The following is a 21,267-nucleotide window of genomic DNA, read 5'->3' as shown; positions in this document are numbered from 1 at the left end:
ATGAGGTCACTGAGGCCCAGAGAAGGGCAGTGACTTGTCCAAGGTCACCCGGGGGGGGGGGGGGGGGGGGAGGGGAGGGGGGCGGGGCGGGCTGGCGCTGGCTTCCTATTGGCTGGAGCAGCGCCCCCGGAGCCCCCGCCCCTCCCCCCTCCCCCTCGCGCGCCCCAGGCCCCGCCCTCCCCCGCTCCTCCCTCTTCCTATTGGCCAGCGCTGCCCTGCTCCTCCCCGGATTGGCCCGCCCCGCAGGGGGCGCCTGCGGATTGGCCCGCGCCGAGGCGGCCGGCGGCTGAGGCGCGTGGCGCAGGCGCGGTGGGAGCGGGGCGGAGCGCAGCCGTCATGGCGAGCCAGTGCGTGGGGCTGGTGCGGCGGGCCTTCCCGGCGTTGGCCCTGTCTCTGCGGTAAGGCCTCCCGGCGGGCCCGGAAGCCCGGGACGGGGCGGGGGATCCGCGGGACCCGTCAGCCTCGTCCGTCCCGCCGAGTCGGGGACGCCGGCTCCCCGTGCTCGGCTGCGCATGCGCCTTAGACCGCCGCTTCCCCCCTTCGTGGCCGCGCGCCGGGGTTGCGCATGCGCTCTGGACCGCCGCCTCCCTCTTCGTGGCCGCGCCCCGGGGGTGCGCATGCGCCCTGGACCGTCGCGCTCCCCCTTCTTGGCCACGTGCCGGGGGTGCGCATGCGCCCGGGGCAGCAGGGCGACACATGCTCCCCCCCCCCCCCCAGTCAGTGGTATTTAGTGAGCGCTTAGTACGTGCCCCCCACTGTACTAAGCGCGGGGGGGGGCAGGGCTTACAGACGAGGTCACCGAGGCCTGGAGAATAATAATAATAATGTTGGTATTTGTTAAAGCGCTCACTATGTGCCAAGCACTGTGCTGGGGGAGATACAGGGGAATCAGGTTGTCCCCCGTGAGGCTCACAGTCTCCATCCCCATTTTCCAGATGCGGGAACTGAGGCCCAGAGAAGTGAAGTGACTTGCCCAAAGTCACACAGACAAGTGGCAGAGGTGGGATTAGAACCCAAGACCTCTGACTCCCAAGCCCGGGCTCTTTCCACTGAGCCACGCTGGTAATCAGGTTGTTCCACGTAAGGCTCACGGTCTTATGAGAAGCAGCGTGGCTCAGTGGAAAGAGCACGGGCTTGGGAGTCAGGGCTCATGAGTTCGAATCCCAGCTCTGCCACTTGTCGGCCGTGTGACTGTGGGCAAGTCACTTAACTTCTCTGTGCCTCCGTTCCCTCATCTGTAAAATGGGGATTAAGACTGTGAGCCCCACGTGGGACGACCTGATTCCCCTATGTCTACCCCAGCGCTTAGAACAGTGCTTGGCACATAGTAAGCGCTTAACAAATACCAACATTATTATTAAACCCCATTTGACAGACGAGGGAACCGAGGCACAGAGAAGTGACTTGCCCAACGTCACACAGCAGACAAGTGGCAGAGTGGGGATTAGAACTCATGACCTTCAGACTCCCAGGCCCGGGCTCTACCCACGACGCCATGCTGCCTCTCGGCTACTAAGCGCTTGGGAAAGGACAATAGGCCTGGGAGTCAGAAGGTCATGGGTTCTAATCCCGGCTCTGCCACTCGTCCGCCGGGTGACCTTGTGCAAGTCACTTCGCTTCTGGGCCTCAGTGACCTCACCTGCGAAATGGGGAGTGGGACAGGGACTGTGTCCAACCTGATGACCTTGTATCTCCCCCAGCGCGTAGAACAGTACTTAGCACATAGTAAGCGCTTCATAAATCCCACCGTTATCATTAAACAGACATTCCCTGCCCACAACAAGCTTACAGTCTAGAGGGGAAGAGAGAGATGAATAAAAATAAGGAGATGGCAGATATGGACATAAGTGGTTTGGGGCTGGGAGGGGAGATGAAGAAAGGGAGCAAGTCAGGGCGACGCAGGAGGGAGTGGGAGGAGAGGAAAGGAGGGGATTAGTCAGGGAAGGCCTCCCGGAGGAGATGGGCCTGCAAAAGGCTTTGAAGGCGGGCGAGAATAATTGCTGAGAGGTGACAAAGTGAAACAAGTGGGTAAGTAGAGAAGCAGCACAGCTCAGTGGCCGGGCCTGGGCGTCAGAAGAACCTGGGTTCCAATCCCGGCTCTGCCACATGTCCCCTTCGTGATCTCGGTCACTTCACTTCCCTGGGCCTCGGTTTCCTCATCTGTAAAATGGGGGTGCTGACGACGTTGGTACCTGTTAAGCGCCCACTGTGTGCCCAGCACCTGTTCTGAGAGCTGGGAGAGATACGAGGTCATCAGGTTGTCCCCCGTAGGGCTCACGGTCTTCATCCCCCTTTTGCAGATGAGGTCACTGAGGCCCAGAGTGACTGGCCCGGAGTCACACGGAGGACGGGCGGCGGACTTGGGATTCGAACCCATGACCTCTGACTCCCAAGCCCGGGCTCTTGCCACTGAGCCACGCTGCTGCCCCGTGTTGGACGGGGCCTGTGTCCAACCCGATTACCTTGTGTCTCCCCCAGCGCTCAGGACAGTGCTCGGCACGTAGTAAGCGCGGAACAAGCGTCGTTCCTTTTTTTTTATTACCGTGAGCCCCGTGTGGGACGCGACCCTTGTCTAACCTGATTACATCTTCCCCGGGGCTTCGTACAGTGCCCGGCCCCTAGTAAGCGCTTAACAGATACCGTTAAGGAAAGAGTATTGATCGATCTGTGGGGTCCAGTGAACGTGGACTGTGTGCAGAACACTTTACTAAACACTTGGGAGAGCATCCGCCCGCCGTGTTAGATAAATACGATTGAGTGCGGTAGAGTTGCCCTCTCTGCCCTCGTGGAGGTTTCAGGGGAGCCGGCGGGGTCGAGGGGGTTGGTATTTGTTAAGCACTTACTATGTGCAGAGCACCGTTCTGAGCGCTGGGGTATACAGGGTAATCAGGTTGTCCCACACGAGCCTCACAGTCTTAATCCCCATTTTACAAATGAGGAAACTGAGGCCCAGGGAAGTGAAGTGACTTGCCCACAGGGTCGACCGTTCCGGCCTTCTGGAGGGAAGCCCCCCCTAGACTCATTGCGGGCAGGGTCTACCAACTCTGTTGTATTGTACTCTTCCAAGCGCTTAGTACAGTGCTCTGCACACGGTAAGCGCTCAGTAAGTACAGTCGATTGATTCCTGGGGGGAATAACAACAGTCGTGGTAATTTGTTAAGCGCTGACTCCGTGCCAGGCACTGTGCTAAGTGCTGGAGTAGATAGAGGATCACCCGGTTGGACCCAGTCCCTGTCCCACGTAGGACTCCCAGTCTCAGTCCCCATTTTACAGAGGAGGTGACTGAGGCCCAGAGAGGCGAAGTCACTCGCCCAGGGTCACGGATTAGAACCCGGCTCGTTCCGACTCCCGGGCCCGGGCTCTAGCCACTGGGCCACGCTGCTTCACTTCCGATGGGGTGAAAGAGGGGACTGGGATCAAACCGAGTTGTCCGGCCCGCCTGCAAGGGAAAGGGGATTTCTCCAGGGGGACGGACCAGCCGTGGGGAGGGGACACTCCCCCATTTATATAATAATAATAATGTTGGTATTTGTTAAGCGCCCACTATGTGCCGAGCACCGTTCTAAGCGCTGGGGGAGATACAGGGTCATCGGGTCGTCCCACGTGAGGCTCCCAGTTAATCCCCATTTTCCAGATGAGGGAACTGAGGCCCAGAGAAGTGAAGCGACTTGCCCACAGTCACACCGCTGACAAGTGGCGGAGTCGGGATTCGAACCCATGACCTCGGACTCCCCAGCCCGGGCTCTTGCCACTGAGCCACGCTGCTTCTCAGGGACGCCCGAGGAGGTCAGACGCTGGGGCCAGTTCTCTTAGCGGCTGATTAAAGCCGCCCGGGCGACCGGGTGGAGAGTTTAAAATGGGGTCCGGGGAGTCGGGCGTGATGCAACAGTCAGTGTGCAATGCCGAAGAGGGGTCCGAGGAAGAAGCCGCTGATTACAAGGGCAGAGCATTCAGAAGCGAGCGAGTGTTGGGAAATCGGCCTTCCGGATGGCCTTTGAACTGACGAGGGGCGAGAGGGAGGAGAGGAGAACACCCCTTGGAAACTCTTCCAGCGATTTTTGTTCTCCCGAAGCGCTTCCGCGTCCTCCGCCTCCTTTTCGAGCCCCCGGCATGGCGGTGAAGTGTCGTCCCCGCCGTACGGGCCAGGCAACCGGTCCGGCCAGGTCGGCGGGTGACTCGCCCGAGGTCACGCGAAGCTGGGTTGAGAACCCGGGGCTTAATCCAAGACCCGTGTGCCTAGGCCTCGCTCGCTGCCTCTCCGTGAAGAGTGTTCAGTACGGTGCACACGGTAAGCGCTTCATAAATCCGATTGAATGAATAGCGAGGTGCCCTTCGGTGTTCAAGTTCTGCTCCGTCGGAATAGTGCTTTCTGTGGAGGATTGTTGGGTGGGTTGGGGGTGGGGTCTGACCTGATTGTCTCGTGTCTGTCCCAGTGCTTAGTGCAGTGCTTGGAACAGGAAACAGTGAGGCCTCCCGAAAAAGCACCAGCCTGGGAGTTAGACGACCCGGGTTCTAATCCCACCTCTGTTTCTTACCCGCTGTGTGACCTTGGGCAAGGTCCTCACTTCGCTGGGCCTCGTTCTCCTCGCCTGTAAAATAATAATAATGTTGGTATTTGCTAAGCGCTTACTGTGTGCCGAGCACTGTTCTGAGCGCTGGGGTAGACACAGGGGAATCGGGTTGTCCCATGTGGGGCTCACAGTCTTCATCCCCATTTTACAGATGAGGGAACTGAGGCACAGAGAAGTTAAGTGACTCGCCCACGGTCACACGGCCGACAAGTGGCAGAGCTGGGATTCAAACTCATAAAATGGGAGATTCAAAGCTGTCCTCTCTCCGACTTAAACGGTGAGCACCAGGACTGTGTCCGTCCTGATGGACCTCATTCGTTCGGGCATATTTATTGAGCGCTAACTGTGTGCAGCGCACTGTACTAAGCGCTCGATGACCTTGTACCTATCCCAGCACGTCGTATACTGCTTGGCCACAGGCAGCACTTAACAGATAGCACCGTTACAGCCGGAGAAAGAACTGGGGGAACGGTTTTTCACGTTCTTTTTCCTTTCACTTGGTTGCGTGCACGAAAGACGAAAGGTCAGGGTGTCGTCCCTTTGGACGTTTTCCTGATCGCCACCGCTTTTTAAAGAGGCCGTGGTTTCAGTTAACGGTTTGATATCAGTTTATGCGATTGTTGTTTATCAGGCCCGAGGCTTTTGAAAGTGACCAGGCAGTTTGGCCATAATAATAATAATTACGGTATGTGTTAAGCGCTTACTATATTCCAGGCACCGTACTAAGCGCTGGGGTGGATACAGGCGAGTCGGGTTGGACACAGTCCCTGACCCGTGTGGCGCTCACGGTCTCAATCCCCATTTTACAGATGAGGGAACTGAGGCCCAGTGAAGTGACCTGTCCGGGTCACCCAGCAGAAGGGGGGGGTGGAGCTGGGATTTGAATCCAGCTCCTTCTGACTCCCAGGCCGATGTTCTGTCCATTAGGCCGCGCTGCTTCTCTAGTTTACCCTTCCCCGAGGTTCACCACACTTCTTGCCGACACCTCAAATGACTCTATATGGGAGAAGAGGTTTTTTCCTTTTTTAATCTTTGAATGTTGAATGGCGATTAGTTGCGGCTTTTTGCAATCCAGGATGCTTCTTATCTCTTTACAAGACTCGAAAAAGGACCTGAAGGGAAAGAGAAAGGGAGTTAAGTATCAGAATAAATAAATGGTGGTATTTAAGCGCAAAGCACTGTTCTAAGCGCGGGGGGGATACAAGGCGATCAGGTTGTCCCACGTCGGCCTCACGGTTTTAATCCCCATTTTACAGATGAGGGAACTGAGGCACAGAGAAGTTAAGTGACTTGCCCAAAGTCACCCAGCTGGCAAGCGGCAGAGCTGGGATTCGAACCCGTGACCTCTGACTCCCAAGCCCGGGCTCTTTCCACTGTGCCACGCTGCTTCTCTAAGTATTCTAAGTAGAATAAGTATTCTAGGGTTACGATGCTAGTATTTTTTAAGAACTTTGCCCATAAATGGATCCCCCCCCCCCCCACACCTATTATGAAATCCAGTGCTTTGCCTTTAGGAGCAGCACTTTTTTTTCTGTTTATGCGGCTAGCAGATTACCACAATCATTAACAGAGAGGGGATCGCTTCTCTTAAGGTTGACTTGAACTTGTACTGGGTGTCTTTTCTGGAAGGCCATTTTCTGTCTAAAGTATGAAAACTCCTTTTACCCAGCTTCCATTCATTCAGTCATATTTATTGAGCGCTTATTATGTGCACAGCACTGTACTAAGCGCTTGGAATGTCCAATTCGGCAACAGATGGAGACGATCCCTGCCCAATAACGGGCTCACGGTCTGAACGGGGGAGACAGAGAGGCAAAACAACAAAAAACCAAAGTCATCAAGATCAATATACACATTATTAACAAAATAAATAGGGTAATAAATAATATATACAAATGAGCACCGTGCTGAGGGGAAGGGGGAAGAACAGAGGGTGGGAGAGGGGAGGGCGAGCGGAGGGAAAGGGAGGTGTCAGTGTGGGAAGGCCTCTTGGAGGAGGTGAGCTGTCAGGAGGGCTTTAAAGAGGGGAAGAGAATGAGTTTGGCGGAGGTGAGGAGGGGGGTCGTTCCGGGACCGTGGGAGGACGCGGCCCGGGGGTCGACGGCGGGACGGGCGAGAACGGGGGCCGGGGCGAGAACGGGGGCCGGTGAGGAGGTGGGCGGCGGAGGAGCGGAGCGTGCGGGGTGGGCAGGAGAAAGAGAGGAGGGAGGAGAGGTAGGAGGGGGCCAGGGCATGGAGAGCTTGGAAGCCAAGAGTGAGGAGGAAAGGTTGATAACTGTAAGCTCGTTGCGGACGGGGGGGGGCGTGTCTGTTTATTGTTGTACCCTACCCACCCAACCGCTTCAGACAGCGCTGTGGACACAGTAAAGCGCTCAATCGATAGGACTGGATAGTCAGAATGACCTGTCGTGGGGTGAAGTGGTCTTCTTGGACGCACAGGCGGCAATGCCAAGAACACTGGGAAGAGTTAATGCCCGGAGGGGCGACTTACATAGCCTTCATTGATGTATTTCTGTTGACGTCTGTCTCCCCCTCTAGACTGTAAGCTCATTTTGAGCAGGGAATGTGTCTGATATATTAGGCTGTGTATTCTGTAACGCTCAGTACAGTGCCCTACACACAATAAGCACGCAATAAATACAGTTGATTGGTGCTTAGAGATACTTAACACCGCGCTTGGCACCTAAGAAGCACTTAACCCATATCACGGTTATCATCACCACCTTCTGGCCTGCATTTGGGTGTCTGGGGCCCAGTTGTTTATTACCCTGTATTTACCCCAGTGCTTAGAACAGTGTGCAGCACACAGTAAGCGCTTAACTCAGCACATAGTAAGCGTTTGACAGATACCATAATTATTATTACTATTATTATTCCTGATCTTTTCCCTAGATCGTCTGGGAAACACCCAACACCCTGTTTTAGCTTCCGAGATAGGCATTTTTATATAGCATTGGTTAAGGGCTTACCGTGTGCCGGGCACTGTACTAAGCATCGGGGTAGGTCCAAGCGAATCATCTTGGGCGCATTCCCTGTCCCACGGGGGGCTCCCAGTCATAATCCCCATTTTACAGATGAGGGAACTGAGGCACACAGAAGCGGAAGCGACTTGCCCAAGGTCCCACGGCAGCCGAGCGGAGCCGCGATTAGAACCCAGGTCCGCCGACTCCCAGGCCCGGGTTCTAGCCACGAGTCCACGCTGCGCCTCTCAGTGAGGAGTTCTTTGTTTTCCCGGGCAGTCCCAGTTTCTCTTGGCCCGAACGTTTGGTTTACTCCGCTCTCCCTCGAGCCCCCAGAGAAGGGAGGGACACCCCCGTTCCCCTCCCTCCCGCCCCCCGGTATCTTTTTCACCATCACTCTAAGTGAAATCGGTCAATACGTGCTGATTTTGTCTTAGGACTTCTCCACGGCTACTCTGCACGGCCACGAAACAGAAAAACAACGGGCAGAACTTGGAAGAGGACTCCAACCCCGGCGACCAGAAGCCCGAACCCAGCTCCGCGGAGAAGACCCTCATCGAAGAAAAGGTCAAGCTAGAAGAACAGCTCAAAGAAACCATGGTGAGGTGTCTCTCTCTCTTTTTTTCTCCCCCTCCGCCCCCCACTTTCTGAAGCAAGAGACTTTAAAATTCAAAACCTCATCCTGCCCTTTGGGGATAATGCAGTGCGGTCCTCTGTTTTCAAAGACAGCCACGTTAAAGAAAACTTGGGTCCTAATCAGTGGTTACTTCTAGACTGCAAGCTCTTGGTGGGCAGGGTATGTGTCTGTTTATGTTATATTGTGCTCTCCCAAGTGCTTAGTGATCTCAGGATGGCACCTGGAGAGTTTCCCGTCCTCTACCAGTCTCGACTAGGGGAGGGAGAGTGAAGCCGAGCCCTGTCCATCCCGTTCCCAGCTCGGGCGGTGGCTAGCGAGGGCAGGCCATCGGCTACAAGCCAGAACTCCCCCGTGCTGGGCAGCGGCGGCCCGGGAGAGAGTCGAGGCGGAGATGATCGCCGATGGAGGTGGGGTGTTTTGGGAGAGATGCGTCCGTGGCGTCGCTACGGATCGGACACGACTCGTCCTAAGACAGAGTGCTTAGTGCAGTGCTGTGCACACGGTAAGTGTTCAGTAAATACGCATGAATGAACACAGGGCGCTTGCAGCAGAGGCGGAAGGCGTGTTCCCTGCCAACAAGGAAAGTGTGACCTAGTGGAAAGAGCCCGGGCCTAGGGAGTCAAAGGACCTGGCTTCTGATCCTGGCTGTACAACGTGTCTGCCGGGTGACCTTGGGCAAGTCACTTGGCTTCGGTGCCTCACTTACCTCAGCTGTAAAATGGAGATTGAGACCGTGAGCCCCAAGTGGGACTGTGTCCAACCCCATTTGCTTGGATCCGTCCCAGAGCTTAGAAAAGTGACTGGCACATAATAAGCACTTAAATACCATTAAAAAACAGAGTAGGCATCCTCTCTACCCCCTCAGAACGTACCTTCTAGTGCCTTTAAGCTTTTTCCTCAAAGGCCTCTCATCTGGGATGTCAAATCTTGAAATACTTGCCGCCTTTTAGTGTCTTGAGGAAACCAGTTCCATTTGTTCATTACCCAGAGTGAAGGGGTTTTTTTTCCGTAACGAGTGGGTGTATGCGCTTGTCCAGAGCGACGTCCTCAGAAATGGAGAACCTGCATCCTACCTCTTAGAGCCCTCTTAAGGGGTTTACAACTTCCCTTGCCCTCTTCTGCCTAAGGCGTTTCTTCGTCTGCCCTCGAGCTTAGCACGTTAAGAGCTTCCTAAATCAGTTGGTCCCATTTATTGAGCACTTTTGTGCAGAATACTGTCCTGAGCATTCGTACCCAAACGAAAAACAGAGCTCCGTGGATTTCATTCACTCGTCCGTGTTCATCTTTCTACAAGATTTGGTTCGAATCGTGATCTCGGCATTTAGCTAGGGCCGTTTACGTGTTTAACACCGTCCGTCAGGTTAAATCCAGTTCTGACTGTGCCCTCTGCCTCTTTCCCTCAGGAGAAGTATAAGCGGGCTCTGGCGGACACTGAGAATTTGCGGCAGAGGAGCCAGAAGATGGTAGACGAAGCCAAACTGTATGGTGGGTGATAACGATAATAGAAATTGTGTTATTGTGGAGCGTTTTCTGTGGGCCAAGAATAGTGCTGAGCACTGCTGTAGGTAAGATAAAATCAGGTAAAATAAAATCAATAAAACCAGTCCCCCGTGGGGCTCACGGTCTTAATCCCTGTTTTACAGATGAGGTAACCGAGGCACAGCCCAAAGTCTCACAGCACCCATGTGGCGGCGCTGGGATTCGAACCCGTGGCCTGCGCTCTATCCACTTGGCCTTGCTGCCTGCCCAGGGTCACACCTTGGGATTAAAAGGTGGATCTTCTGCCTCCCAGCCAGGGGATTAAGACCGTGAGCCCCATGTGGGACGGGAACTATTGTCCAACCCGATTAGGCCGAATCTACCCCGGCGCCTAGAACAGTGTTAGACACATAGTAAGCACCTAACAAATACCATCCTCATCATCAGCCCTGGACTCTTCCCCCTCTGCCGCGCTGCTTCTGGTGATCTGAACCCCACAAACTAAGTTACCGTATTCACTCACCTCCGGCCCCGGTGCCTCCTTCCCCAGATCTGCGCCATCAGAAATTACCCCCGGATCCCAGAGTGTTGCAGAAGGGAAAACGGCCTGGCAGGGTGGGGTATGATATTGGGAGGAAAACAGGTGCGCAACTTGCAGCGAGTGGAACCGGGGTGAAGTGATGAGAAAAAAAGCAAAAATTACTCAGAAACATCAAGGTCTCAGGGTAAACTCACTTTTTGTCACGTTTGCCTGTGATTCTGTCCCCATGGTATCCTTGCCCCTTTTGTTTTATGGTATTTGTTAAACACTTCCTCTGTGCCAGGCACTGTATTAAGCGCTGGGGGTAGATACCAGCTAATCAGATTGGACACAGTCCCCCTCCCACAAGGGGCTCACCCTCTTACTCCCCATTTTACAGACGAGGGAACAGAGGTCCAGAGAAAAAAAAAAAAAATGTTGGTATTTGTTAAGCGCTTACTATGTGCCGAGCACTGTTCTAAGCGCTGGGGTAGACACAGGGGAATCAGGTTGTCCCACGTGGGGCTCACGGTCTTAATCCCCATTTTACAGATGAGGGAACTGAGGCACCGAGAAGTTAAGTGACTTGCCCAAAGTCACACAGCTGGCACGTGGCAGAGCCGGGGTTTGAACCCATGACCTCTGACTCCAAAGCCCGTGCTCTTTCCAGTGAGCCACGCTGCTTCTCAGAGAAGTGAAGTGACTTTCTCGAGGTCACGCAGCAGTCAAGCGGCGGAGCCGGGATCGGAACCCAGATCCACTAGGCCACGCTGCTTCTCATCAGTTCATATTAAAAGGATCTAAGTTGGGTGTGGATTGTTTTTATAGCAGCCTTTATTTGTAGGCTAAGTCGCCTTGAGTTTTTTGACGGAATAGTGAAATGAGCCAGAAGAAAATGCCGGGGAGTCGAAGCAACATGGCACAGTGGATGAGGAAGCGGCGTGGCCCGGTGGAAAAGAGCCCGGGCTTGGGAGTCAGAGGTCACGGGTTCGAATCCCTGCTCTGCCACTTGTCAGCTGTGTGACTGTGGGCAAGTCACTTCACTTCTCTGGGCCTCAGTTCCCTCATCTGTAAAATGGGGATTAAGACCGTGAGCCTCACGGGGGACAACCTGATGACCCTGTATCTCCCCCAGCGCTTAGAACAGTGTTCTGCACATAGTAAGTGCTTAACAAATACCAACATTATTATTATTAGCACAGGCCTGGGAGTCAGAAGATCACGAATTCTAATTCCGGCTCCTCCACGGGTGTGTTGGGTGATTTTGGGCAAGTCGTCATTTCACTTCTCTGTAAAATGGGGATTGATAATTGTGAATCCTACGTGGGACAGGGACTGTGTCCTACCTGATTTGCTTGTATGCACCCCAGTGCTTAGTGCGGTGCTTGGCACATTCACTCAATAGTATTTATTGAGCGCTTATGATAAGCAGAGCACTGTACTAAGCGCCTAAATACCATAATAATTTTTATTTTTATCATTATTGCTCTTATACGATGTGCTTATGAAAAGAGGTGGTTTGGGACGTGAGCTGCAGTACCTGTTTGGGCCAGTTGGTGGGAGTAGTGGGCAACCAAACCCAGGAAGCCACTTGCATTCTGGGTCAGGAATAATAAGAATAATAAGAATAATATTAATAATGATGGTATCTGTTAAGCACTTACTATGTGCCAAGTAAGTAAGCGCTTAACAAATACCAACATCATTATTATTATTACTGTGGTAGATCCAAGGTAATGAGGTTGCCCCACCTGGGGCTCGCAGTCTTCATCCCCATTTGACAGACGAGGTAACTGAGGCACACAGAGGTTCAGTGACTTGCCCAAGGTCACACAGAAGACAAGTGGCGGAGCCAGGATCAGAACTCGCATCCTCTGACTCCTAAGCCCGTGCTCTTGCCACCGAGCCTCGGGTTCTCGGTAGTGGAGTGAATGAGAGGGCTGCGTCCGGGGAGGGAATAGATAATAATAGGAATAACGGTATCTGTTAAGCGCTTACGGTTTGCCAAGCGCTGTTCTAAGCGCCGGGGTAGGTACGAGGTGAGGAGGTTGTCCCATGTGGGGCTCACAGTCTTAATCCCCATTTTTAATAATAATAATGTTGGTTTTGTTAAGCGCTTACTATGCGCCGAGCACTGTTCTAAGCGCTGGGGTAGACACAGGGGAATCAGGATGTCCCACGTGGGGCTCACAGTCTTAATCCCCATTTTGCAGATGAGGTAACTGAGGCCCAGAGAAGTTAAGTGACTTGTCCACAGTCACACAGCTGACAAGTGGCAGAGCTGGGATTCAAACTCATGACCTCTGAGTCCAAAGCCCGGGCTCTTTCCACTGAGCCACGCTGCTTCTCTATCACCATAATCCGATCGTTTTCTATATTTGGGTGACCGAGGCCCAGAGAAGTTAAGTGGCTTGCCCAAAGTCACACGGTTGACAAGTGGCAGAGGAGCCAGGATTAGAACCCAGGACCCTGACTCCCAAGCCCGGGCTCTTTCCACTGAGCCACGCTGCTTTCCCACAGTCTGTACCTTAGAGCGGGCGGTGTCCGCAGCGTGAAGGTGACAGAGGGCGGACCGGAGGGAACAGGAGGCAACGGGCGTAGGCAACTCGCTCGTATTTTGAGAGGAAGGAAGGCGGAGATGGAGGTGGAGGCCACACCTGGAGGAGAGGCGGGAGGGAGGGGCTTTTTTCAAGCAAAAGCTTCGAAGGGAAGGAGACACAAGGGGATAAGATAAATTGGCACAGGGAACAGCAATAAGCAACAAGGACCAGCCCCTCCGTGGACCCAACGTGGACGGGGTCGTGCTTCCCGCCCCTTCAGCCTCAGGGACGCGCGGAAGCGATTCCCACCGTCAGCGGCGGTCAGTACGGGGGGAGACTCGACCTATGGTAATGATAATGTTGGTATTTGTTAAGCGCTTACTATGTGCAGAGCACTGTTCTAAGCGCTGGAGTAGACAGCTCTTTCCACCGAGCCACGCTGTCCGGTAGTTCGGGTTGGACTCCGTCCTCGAAAATGTGGGCAGACACCCATGTCAGGGTGAACTGTTTCTTTATCTTTTCTCCCCGCTTTTTCTCAGGCATTCAGGGTTTCTGCAAGGACTTATTAGAGGTCGCTGACATTTTGGAGAAGGCGACGGAGAGCGTTCCCCAAGAAGAAATTAAAGAGGAAAACCCTCACTTGAAAAACCTGTACGAGGGCCTCGTCATGACCGAGGTCCAGATCCAGAAGGTGTTCAAGAAGCACGGCCTGCTCAAGCTCAACCCGGTGGGAGCCAGGTTCGACCCGTACGAACACGAAGCCCTCTTCCACACGCCGGTGGAGGGCAAAGAGCCCGGCACGGTGGCCCTGGTCACCAAAGTGGGGTACAAACTGCACGGGCGAACCCTGAGACCCGCCTTAGTCGGGGTGGCGAAGGAAGCGTAGCGGCCGTCCGGTCTCCCCTCCGGCCGAGCACGCCGCCCGGCCCCGCCGAGAGCCACCCGCCGCGGCTCCACCCGGCCCACCCGGCCCGACTTGGGAGAGCGAGTCATCTGGGGAGGTGGGGGGAAGCTGCGCGGTGATTTTTTTTTTTTTTTTTTAAGTATCGCACACCACGGAAGAGGAAGCCCCTTGCCCCCCGATCTCCGATAACCCGTTGTCCGTCCGAACCCTGTCAACGACCCGGGGGGGTGTGAGACGACAACCAATAAAAACCTCGGACTCCGACGGCACGGTTCTTCAGCGACGCTTTTTTTCCGAGTGTTTCCCCGGCTGGAGTCCTCTGGCTTCTGGGGGTGAAGCTCCGGGAGCTTCCTAAGGCAGTTACTTGGAAAAGAATGAATATCCCAAGATTTCCGACGTAAACGCGCTTGGATTCCTCATCCGGCCGAGTAGCGACGAGCGGGTCCTTCGATTTCCTTAGAGCAGACAGGAAGAGCCCCACCTTTGTCCTAAAAAGATGTACGTTTCCGCGTCTCGAGTGGTCACTGGGAAGCCAGTCGGTGCTTGGCTGGGAAACGGGGCCGCCTTATTTCCTTGCTAATGGACAGGTAGGGGATGATGATGATAACGGTATCTGCTAAGCGCTTACTATTTGCCAGGCACTGTTCTAAGCACCGGGGGAGGTAAATTCACGATCGTATCTAAGCGCCTACTGTGGGCCGAGCACTCTTCTGAGAGCTGGAGTAGATACAGGGTAATCAGGTGGTCACAGTCTTCATCCCCATTTTCCAGATGAGGGAACTGAGCCCAGTCAAGTGACTTACCCGGAGTCACACAGCTGACAAGTGACGGAGCTGGGATTAGAACCCACGACCTCTCAACTCCCAAGGCCGGGCTCTTTCCACTGAACCACGACGGGTTAATCGGGTTGGCCCCAGTCCCCGTCCCATAATCGGTTCGCCGTCTTAATCCCCGTTTTCCAGATGCGGGCACCGAGGCCCAGAGAAGTGAAGTGACTCTCCCACGTCACACGGCAGACGAGTCGGGGGAGTCAAGATTAGAACCCATAACCTTCTGACTTGCAGGCCGGGGCTCTATCCAAGAAAGGAAGCGATGTGGGGCGTCCCCTCCCACGGGGGCGTCGGAGCGGGGGTAGCCCAGTCGGACCCTCTCGGGGGGCAGGGGGCGGTCAGAGGGGCAGGTCGAGTTGGGTGGTCGGTGGGGCGGGACCTCGGTCAACCGTCCAGCTTTCTAGACCAGCCAAGTGACCGTCCAGGCGGCCGGCTGAGAGGGAGGACTGTAAGACAGCTGAAACCCGGACACTTACCAATCAACGGTATCGCCTGTCGAGCACGTACTGTGTGCACGGCACTGTACGGAGCCCTTGGAAGAAGAGTACAACGGTTGATGGACCACTCCGTCGTATTTATTATTCACATTTTTTAATCCCCGTTTTTACAGACGAGGTAACCGAGGCCCAGAGAAGTGAAGCGACCTGCCCAGGGTCACCCAGCAGACAGGCGGCGGAGCCGGAATTGGAACCCACGCCCTCTGACTCCCAAGCGGGGCCCCTTGCCACTAAGCCACGTTGCCTAAGTGCTTACTAGGTGCCAAGCACTGTTTAAAACACTGGGGTAGATACATGGTCATCAGGTTGTCCCCCGTGGGGCTCCCGGTCTCCATCCCTGTTTAACAGAGGAGGGAACTGAGGCCCAGAGAAGTGAAGTGGCTCGCCCAAGATCACACAGCAGACAAGCGGCAGAGCCGGCATTGAAACCCACATCCTCTCGCCCCCAAAGCCTGTGCCCTTTCCACAGAGCCACACCGCCGCTCTGTTATTTACCGAGGACTCACCGTGTGCAGGGCACTGTACCAAACCCTTAGGCCAGCACGAGCCGGCAGTCAGTAGCCACGTGCCCCACCCACAAGGAGCCGGTCATGGGTTCGAATCCTAGCTCTGCCACTTGTCAGCTGCGTGACTGTGGGCAAGTCACTTCACTTCTCTGTGCCTCAGATCCCTCATCTGTGAAATGGGGGTGAAGACTGTGAGCCCCACGTGGGACAACCTGATTCCCGTTGTCTACCCCAGCACTTAGAACGGCGCTCTGCTCAGAGTAAGCGCTTAACAAATACCAATATCATGATTATAAAATGAATCGGGACACTCAAGCGCCAGGGTAGATGCGAGGTGATTCGGTCAGACGCAGCCTCTGGGGAGGGAGAATAGCAATCCCCCTGTCACAGGGCAGGAAACAGGCCCAGGAAAGTTGAGTGACTTACCCGAGGTCACCCAGTGGAAGAGCTCGGGGTTAGAGCCTGGGTGCATTTCCGCTGCCTTTTCTCTTTCCGTGGAATCTTGCGCGTCTCCCTCGATTCTATCCTAAGGCATGCTTCGAAAGGAACGCCTCCTATCCTGTCCTCGCCGCGAAGGGAGAGCGCGTCACCGTGGAAGAGGCCCGGGTCGTGGAAGGCGATGAGGGAATCCATCAGTGATAGTTCCGGAGCGGGAGGAAAGGGAGCGCCTGGGTTCTGATCCCAGCTCCGCCCCGTCCGCTGAGTGACCTTCGGTGATCCACTTTAATTTCTGGGTCTCGGTGGTCTGTGAAAGGGGGATTCCCTGCCTCTTCTCCCTCCTAATTACACTCAGCCCTGTAGCGGACAGAGACCGTGCCCAACCCGATTGAACTTGCATTTACCCCAGTGCTCACGACGACGCCTTAACGCTAATCGGAAAGAGCCCGGGCTTGGGAGTCAGGTCATGGGTTCTAATCCCGGCTCCGCCACCTGTCAGCTGGGTCACTTTGGGCAAGTCACTTCACTTCTCGGTGCCTCGGTGCCCTCATCTGTAAAATGGGGATGAAGACTCTGAGCCTCACGTGGGACGCCCCGATTACCCTGTATCTACCCCAGTGCTTAGAACGGTGCTCGGCACATAGTAAGCACTTAAATGTCAACTGGCAGGGACTGTCCCTATCTGTTGCCCAACTGTACATTCTAAGCGCTTAGTACAGTGCTCTGCACATAGCAAGCGCTCAATAAATACTATCGAATGAATAACGGAGAGAAGCAGTGTGGCCCAGTGGAGACAGCCCGGCCCTGGAAGTCAGGAGGACCTGGGTTCTAATCCCTGCCCGGCCACTCGTCTGCCCTGTGACTGTGGGCGAGTCACTTCACTTCTCCAGGCCTCGGTTACCTCATCTGTAAAACGGGCATTAAGACCGTGAGCCCTACGGGGGACGACCTAATGATCTTGTATTTTCCGCACACGCACCCCGGCCGGTGCTTAGAACAGGGCTTGGCACGTAGTAAGCGCTTAACCAACACCGTCATCATCTAAACCTGGCTCCTCCACTTGTCCGCTGGGTGACCTTGGGCAGGTCGCATCACTTCTCTGGGCTTCGGTGCCCTCATCTGTCAAATAGGGATGGGACCGGGACCCCCACGTGGGGCAAGGGTTCGGGTCCGACCCGATTAACTTGGATCGACCCCGGCGCTTAGAACGGTGCCCGGGACAGAGTAGACGCTCAACGGAAAACCATCATCATCATCACTAACCGAGCACTTACCGGGAGCGGAGCAGCGGATGAAGAGCTTTGGCAAGTAGAGTAGGTAGGCGAGGTCCCGGCCCACGAGAGGTTTCTCGTCCGCAGGGGGGGACCGAAATCGAAACGAGTAACGGAGAGGGGAAAGAGATGCGTAGCCTACGTGCCGTAGGGCCGAGGTGAGTAGCAGAGTCCTCCGGGGGCAACCGGCCGAGCGTATCCTCCATCCGGTGGGAAGGGCGGATGGGGGAGATGACCGTCCGGGAAGGCCTCTGGGAAGAGACGGGAATTGGGGAAGTTCTGGAGGTGGGGAGGGCGCCGGGCCGTCAGATCCCAAGGCGGAGGGCGCTCCGGGCCCGAGGGAAACCGCGCCCGAGAGCTCAGTGGCCGGGGCAGATGAGCTGCGGGAATAACGACGATGACGGGTATTGGCTAAGTGCTCGCTATATGGGCCGGGCACTGGACCGAGCGCCGGGGGAGATGATGGTAATCGTGGTGTACGTTAAGCGCTTACTACGTGCCGGGCACCGGACTAAACGCCCCCGGGGATACGAGCTGATCGGGCCGGACACGTCCCCGTCCCACATGGGGCTCCCAGTCTCCACCCCCATTTACAGACAGGGTAACCGAGGCACGGAGAAGCGAGGCGACTCGCCCGAGGTCACCCAGCAGACGAGCGGCGGGGCGGGGACTAGAACCCGTGACCTTCCGACTCCCGGGCCCGGGCTCCAGCCGCTCCACCGTGCCGTAAACCCCGACCCACGTAGGGCTCAGCCTTCATCCCCATTTCACAGATTGGGTAACCGAGGCACGGAGAAGCGGGGTGGCTTGCCCAAGGCCGCACAGCAGAGAAGTGGCGGAGAGGGCATTAGAACCCACGACCTGACTTTCGGGCCCGGGCTCTGTCGACCACACCGGGCTGCTGGATTGGACGGGGACCCTGACCCACACAGGGCTCACGGTCTTCATCGTGGGTCCGCCGGTTCTAATCCCGGCTCCGCCGCTCATCGGCTGTGTGCCTTTGGGCAAGTCACTTGACTTCTCTGTCCCTCGGTCACCTCATCTGGAAAATGGGGACGAAGATCTCCACCTGGATGTCCGCCCGTCACCTAAAACTCGACGTGTCCAAGACTGAGCTGCTCATCTTCCCTCCCCAACCCTGTCCTCTCCCTGACTTCCCCGTCACTGTGGACGGTACGACCATCCTTCCCGTCTCCCGGGCCCGCGACCTTGGTGTCAACCTTGACTCTGCTCTCTCATTCACCCCACGCATCTTATCTGTCACCAAGACCTGCCGGTCTCACCTTCACGATATCGCCAAGATCCGCCCTTTCCTCTCCATATAAACTGCTACCGTGCTGGTACAATCTCTCATAACCTCCCGGCTGGATTACCGCGTCGGCCTCCTCTCCGACCTCCCTTCCTCCCGTCTCTCCCCGCTCCGGTCTATTCTTCACTCGGCCGCCCGGCTCATCTTCCCGCGGAGACGCCCTGGGCCCGGCACTCCCCTCCTGAAAAACCTCCGGCGGTTGCCCGTCGACCTCCGCACGAAACAGAAACTTCTCACTCTAGGCTCCGAGGCTGTCCGTCCCCTCGCCCCCTCCTACCTCTCCTCCCTTCTCTCTTTCTACCGCCCACCCCGCACGCTCCGTTCCTCCGTCCTCCGTCCTCGCCCGTCCCGCCGTCGACCCCCGGGCCGCGTCCTCCCGCGGACCCGGAAGGCCCTCCCTCCTCACCTCCGCCCAACTGACCCTCTTCCCCTCTTCAAAGCCCTCCTGAGAGCTCACCTCCCCCGGGAGGCCTTCCCACACTGAACCCCCTTTCCCTTTGCTCTTCCTCGCCCCCCACCCTCTGCTCTTCCCCCTTCCCCTCAGCACTGTGCTCATTTGTATATCTTATACATTACCCTATTTATTTTGTTAATGAGGTGTATATGATTCTATTTATCTTGATGATACTTAGGCCACACTACTCGTTTTGTTCCGTTTTGCTTTGCTGTCTCCCCCATTTAGACTGTGAGCCCATTGTTGGGGAGGGATCGTCTCTGTCTGTTGCCCAATTGTACGTTCGAAGCGCTTGGTACAGTGCTCTGCATATAGTAAGCGCTCAATAAATACGATTACATGGGACATCCTCATCACCTCGTATCGACCCCAGTGCGTCCGAACAGGGCTTGTCACATTTTAAGCGCTTAACAAAAACCGTCATTTTTTGGTTCATCCCCATATTTCCAGGTGAGGTCGCTGAGGCCTAGAGAAGTGAAGTGACTTGCCCCACGTCACAGGGCAGACAAGCGGTGGGGACAGGATTAGAACTCAGGTCCTCCTTACTCCCAGGCCCGTGCTCTCGCCACTAGGCCACGCTGCTTTCCTACTGAGAGTCAGCTGGTTTGAGAGGAGCGGAGCGTGTGGACCGGATTAAAGGGAATAATGACGATGGTATTTGTTAAGTCCTTACTATGCGCCAAGCCCTGTACTAAGCGCTGGAGTAGATACAAGGTAATCAGGTTGTCCCGAGTGGGGCTCACCATCTTCGTCACCGTTTGACAGCTGAGGTCACTGAGGGACAGAGAATCAAAGTGACTTACCCAAGGTCACAGAGCGGGCAAACGGCGGAGCCGGGATTAGAACCCACGACCTCTGACTCCCGAGCCCGGGCTCTTTCCACGGAGCCGCGCTGCTTCTTCATCAATGAGGTGTGGGCGGGGGGAGGGTTGCCGGGGTGGGCGCCTCACAGCCCACGGTGAGGAGTCTCCGTTGGCCGCAGGAGGGGGCTGGGCCGCCGCGGGAGGGTTTCGAGGGGGAGATGGGGACTGAAGGGCTTTGGGGGGAAAAAGGATCCGGGGAGCAGAGAGGAGGAGGAGGATAATACTAATAACGTTGGTATCTGTTTAGCCCTTACCATGTGCCGAGCACTGTTCTAAGCGCTGGGGTAGATACAGGGTCACCAGGTTGTCCCACTTGGGGCTCACGGTCTTCATCCCCATTTTCCAGATGAGGGTCCTGAGGTCCGCAGAAGTGAAGTGACTTGCCCAAGGTCACACAGCTGACGAGCGGTGGGGGAGGGATTAGAACCCGTGACCTCTGACTCCCAAGCCCGGGGTCTTGCCACCGAGCCCCGCTGCTTCTCCAGGACGGGGGCGGGGGGGGGGGGGGGAGGAGAGGGAGGGAGGCCGGCCGGGACCGAGCCAGGGAGGCAAAATACATCCCTGGCCCCCCTTGGCTGCAGCCCGGATGGCTCACCGAGGGCAGATCTGAAGCTCGTGAAGGTAGGACGGGACAGAGGACAGGTCTGGGAATCAAAAGCAGCCTGGCTCGGTGGCAAGAGTCCGGGCTTGGGAGTCAGAGGTCGTGGGTTCGAATCCCGGCTCTGCCACCTGTCAGCTGGGTGACCGTGGGCGAGTCACTTCACTTCTCTGGGCCTCAGCGACCTCATCTGGAAAATGGGGATGAACGCCGTGAGCCCCAAGTGGGACAACCTGATGACCCTGTATCTACCCCTAGTAGAACAACGCTCGGCACCTAGTAAGCGCTTAATACCAACATTATCATTAAAAGGACTTGGGTTCTAATCCTAGCTCTGCCGACCGTCTACCGGGTGACCTGGGGGAAGTCGCCTCACTTCCCCACGCCTCTGTTTACCTCATCGGTAAAATGGGGACTGAGACGGGCAGCCCCATGTGGGACACGTACTCTGTCCGCCTGATTATTTTGTAGCCGCCCCCCCCCGCGCTCAGTACGGTGGTCGGCACAAAGTACGCTCTGAACGACGACCACTGAAAAAAAAAAAACACAACAGAAAAGAGGAGTCAAAGATGAGAGAGAAGCTGCACGGCTCAGTGGCAAGAACGTGGGCTTGGGAGTCGGAGGTCACGGGTTCGAATCCCAGCTCTGCCGCTTATCGGCTGTGTGACTTGGGGCCAGTCACTTCACTTCTCTGGGCCTCAGTTATCTCATCGGTGAAATGGGGATGAGGACTTGCGAGCCCCACGTGGGACAACCTGATCACCTTGTATCCACCCCGGTGCTCGGTACGGTACTCGGCACGTAGTAGGCGCTTAATACCAACCTTATTATTATTAATACCGAGGTTCCAGGCCGGTGAGACCGGGAGGATAGTCGCGGCGTCTCCGACG

The 21,267-nt window shown here is 55.8% G+C and overlaps 1 protein-coding gene across 2 annotated transcripts; it reads left to right on the top strand.

The window, feature by feature from the left end:
• The first annotated feature begins 298 nt into the window (after nt 1-298).
• GRPEL1 (GrpE like 1, mitochondrial) lies at nt 299-13,880 on the top strand. 2 transcript variants are annotated; one of them, XM_001521041.5, is made up of 4 exons: nt 299-398; nt 7,969-8,131; nt 9,572-9,653; nt 13,247-13,880. In XM_001521041.5, exons 1-4 carry the CDS (start codon nt 337-339, stop codon nt 13,591-13,593), a joined length of 654 nt encoding a protein of 217 aa, XP_001521091.3. In that variant the 5' UTR covers nt 299-336; the 3' UTR covers nt 13,594-13,880. The 2 variants fall into 2 exon arrangements, with proteins under 2 accessions (XP_001521091.3, XP_039767883.1); XM_039911949.1 differs by lacking the exon at nt 299-398 and adding an exon at nt 4,792-4,848.
• Nucleotides 13,881-21,267: the final 7,387 nt, after the last annotated feature.

This window comes from Ornithorhynchus anatinus, chromosome 4, assembly GCF_004115215.2.
Source record: "Ornithorhynchus anatinus isolate Pmale09 chromosome 4, mOrnAna1.pri.v4, whole genome shotgun sequence".
In the NCBI taxonomy this organism is placed as follows: domain Eukaryota; kingdom Metazoa; phylum Chordata; class Mammalia; order Monotremata; family Ornithorhynchidae; genus Ornithorhynchus; species Ornithorhynchus anatinus.
The sequence above is the reverse complement of the archived record's forward strand: the minus strand, read 5'-3'. Positions and strand labels throughout refer to the sequence as shown.

What these genes read in the sequence shown, in the direction of transcription:
- GRPEL1 (XM_001521041.5), top strand. Translation starts at nt 337, where the DNA reads ATGGCGAGCCAGTGCGTGGGGCTGGTGCGGCGGGCCTTCCCGGCGTTG. An exon ending in GCGTTGGCCCTGTCTCTGCG is followed by an intron (nt 399 to 7,968) that starts GTAAGGCCTCCC and finishes ATTTTGTCTTAG; the next exon opens with GACTTCTCCACGGCTACTCT. An exon ending in AACAGCTCAAAGAAACCATG is followed by an intron (nt 8,132 to 9,571) that starts GTGAGGTGTCTC and finishes TCTTTCCCTCAG; the next exon opens with GAGAAGTATAAGCGGGCTCT.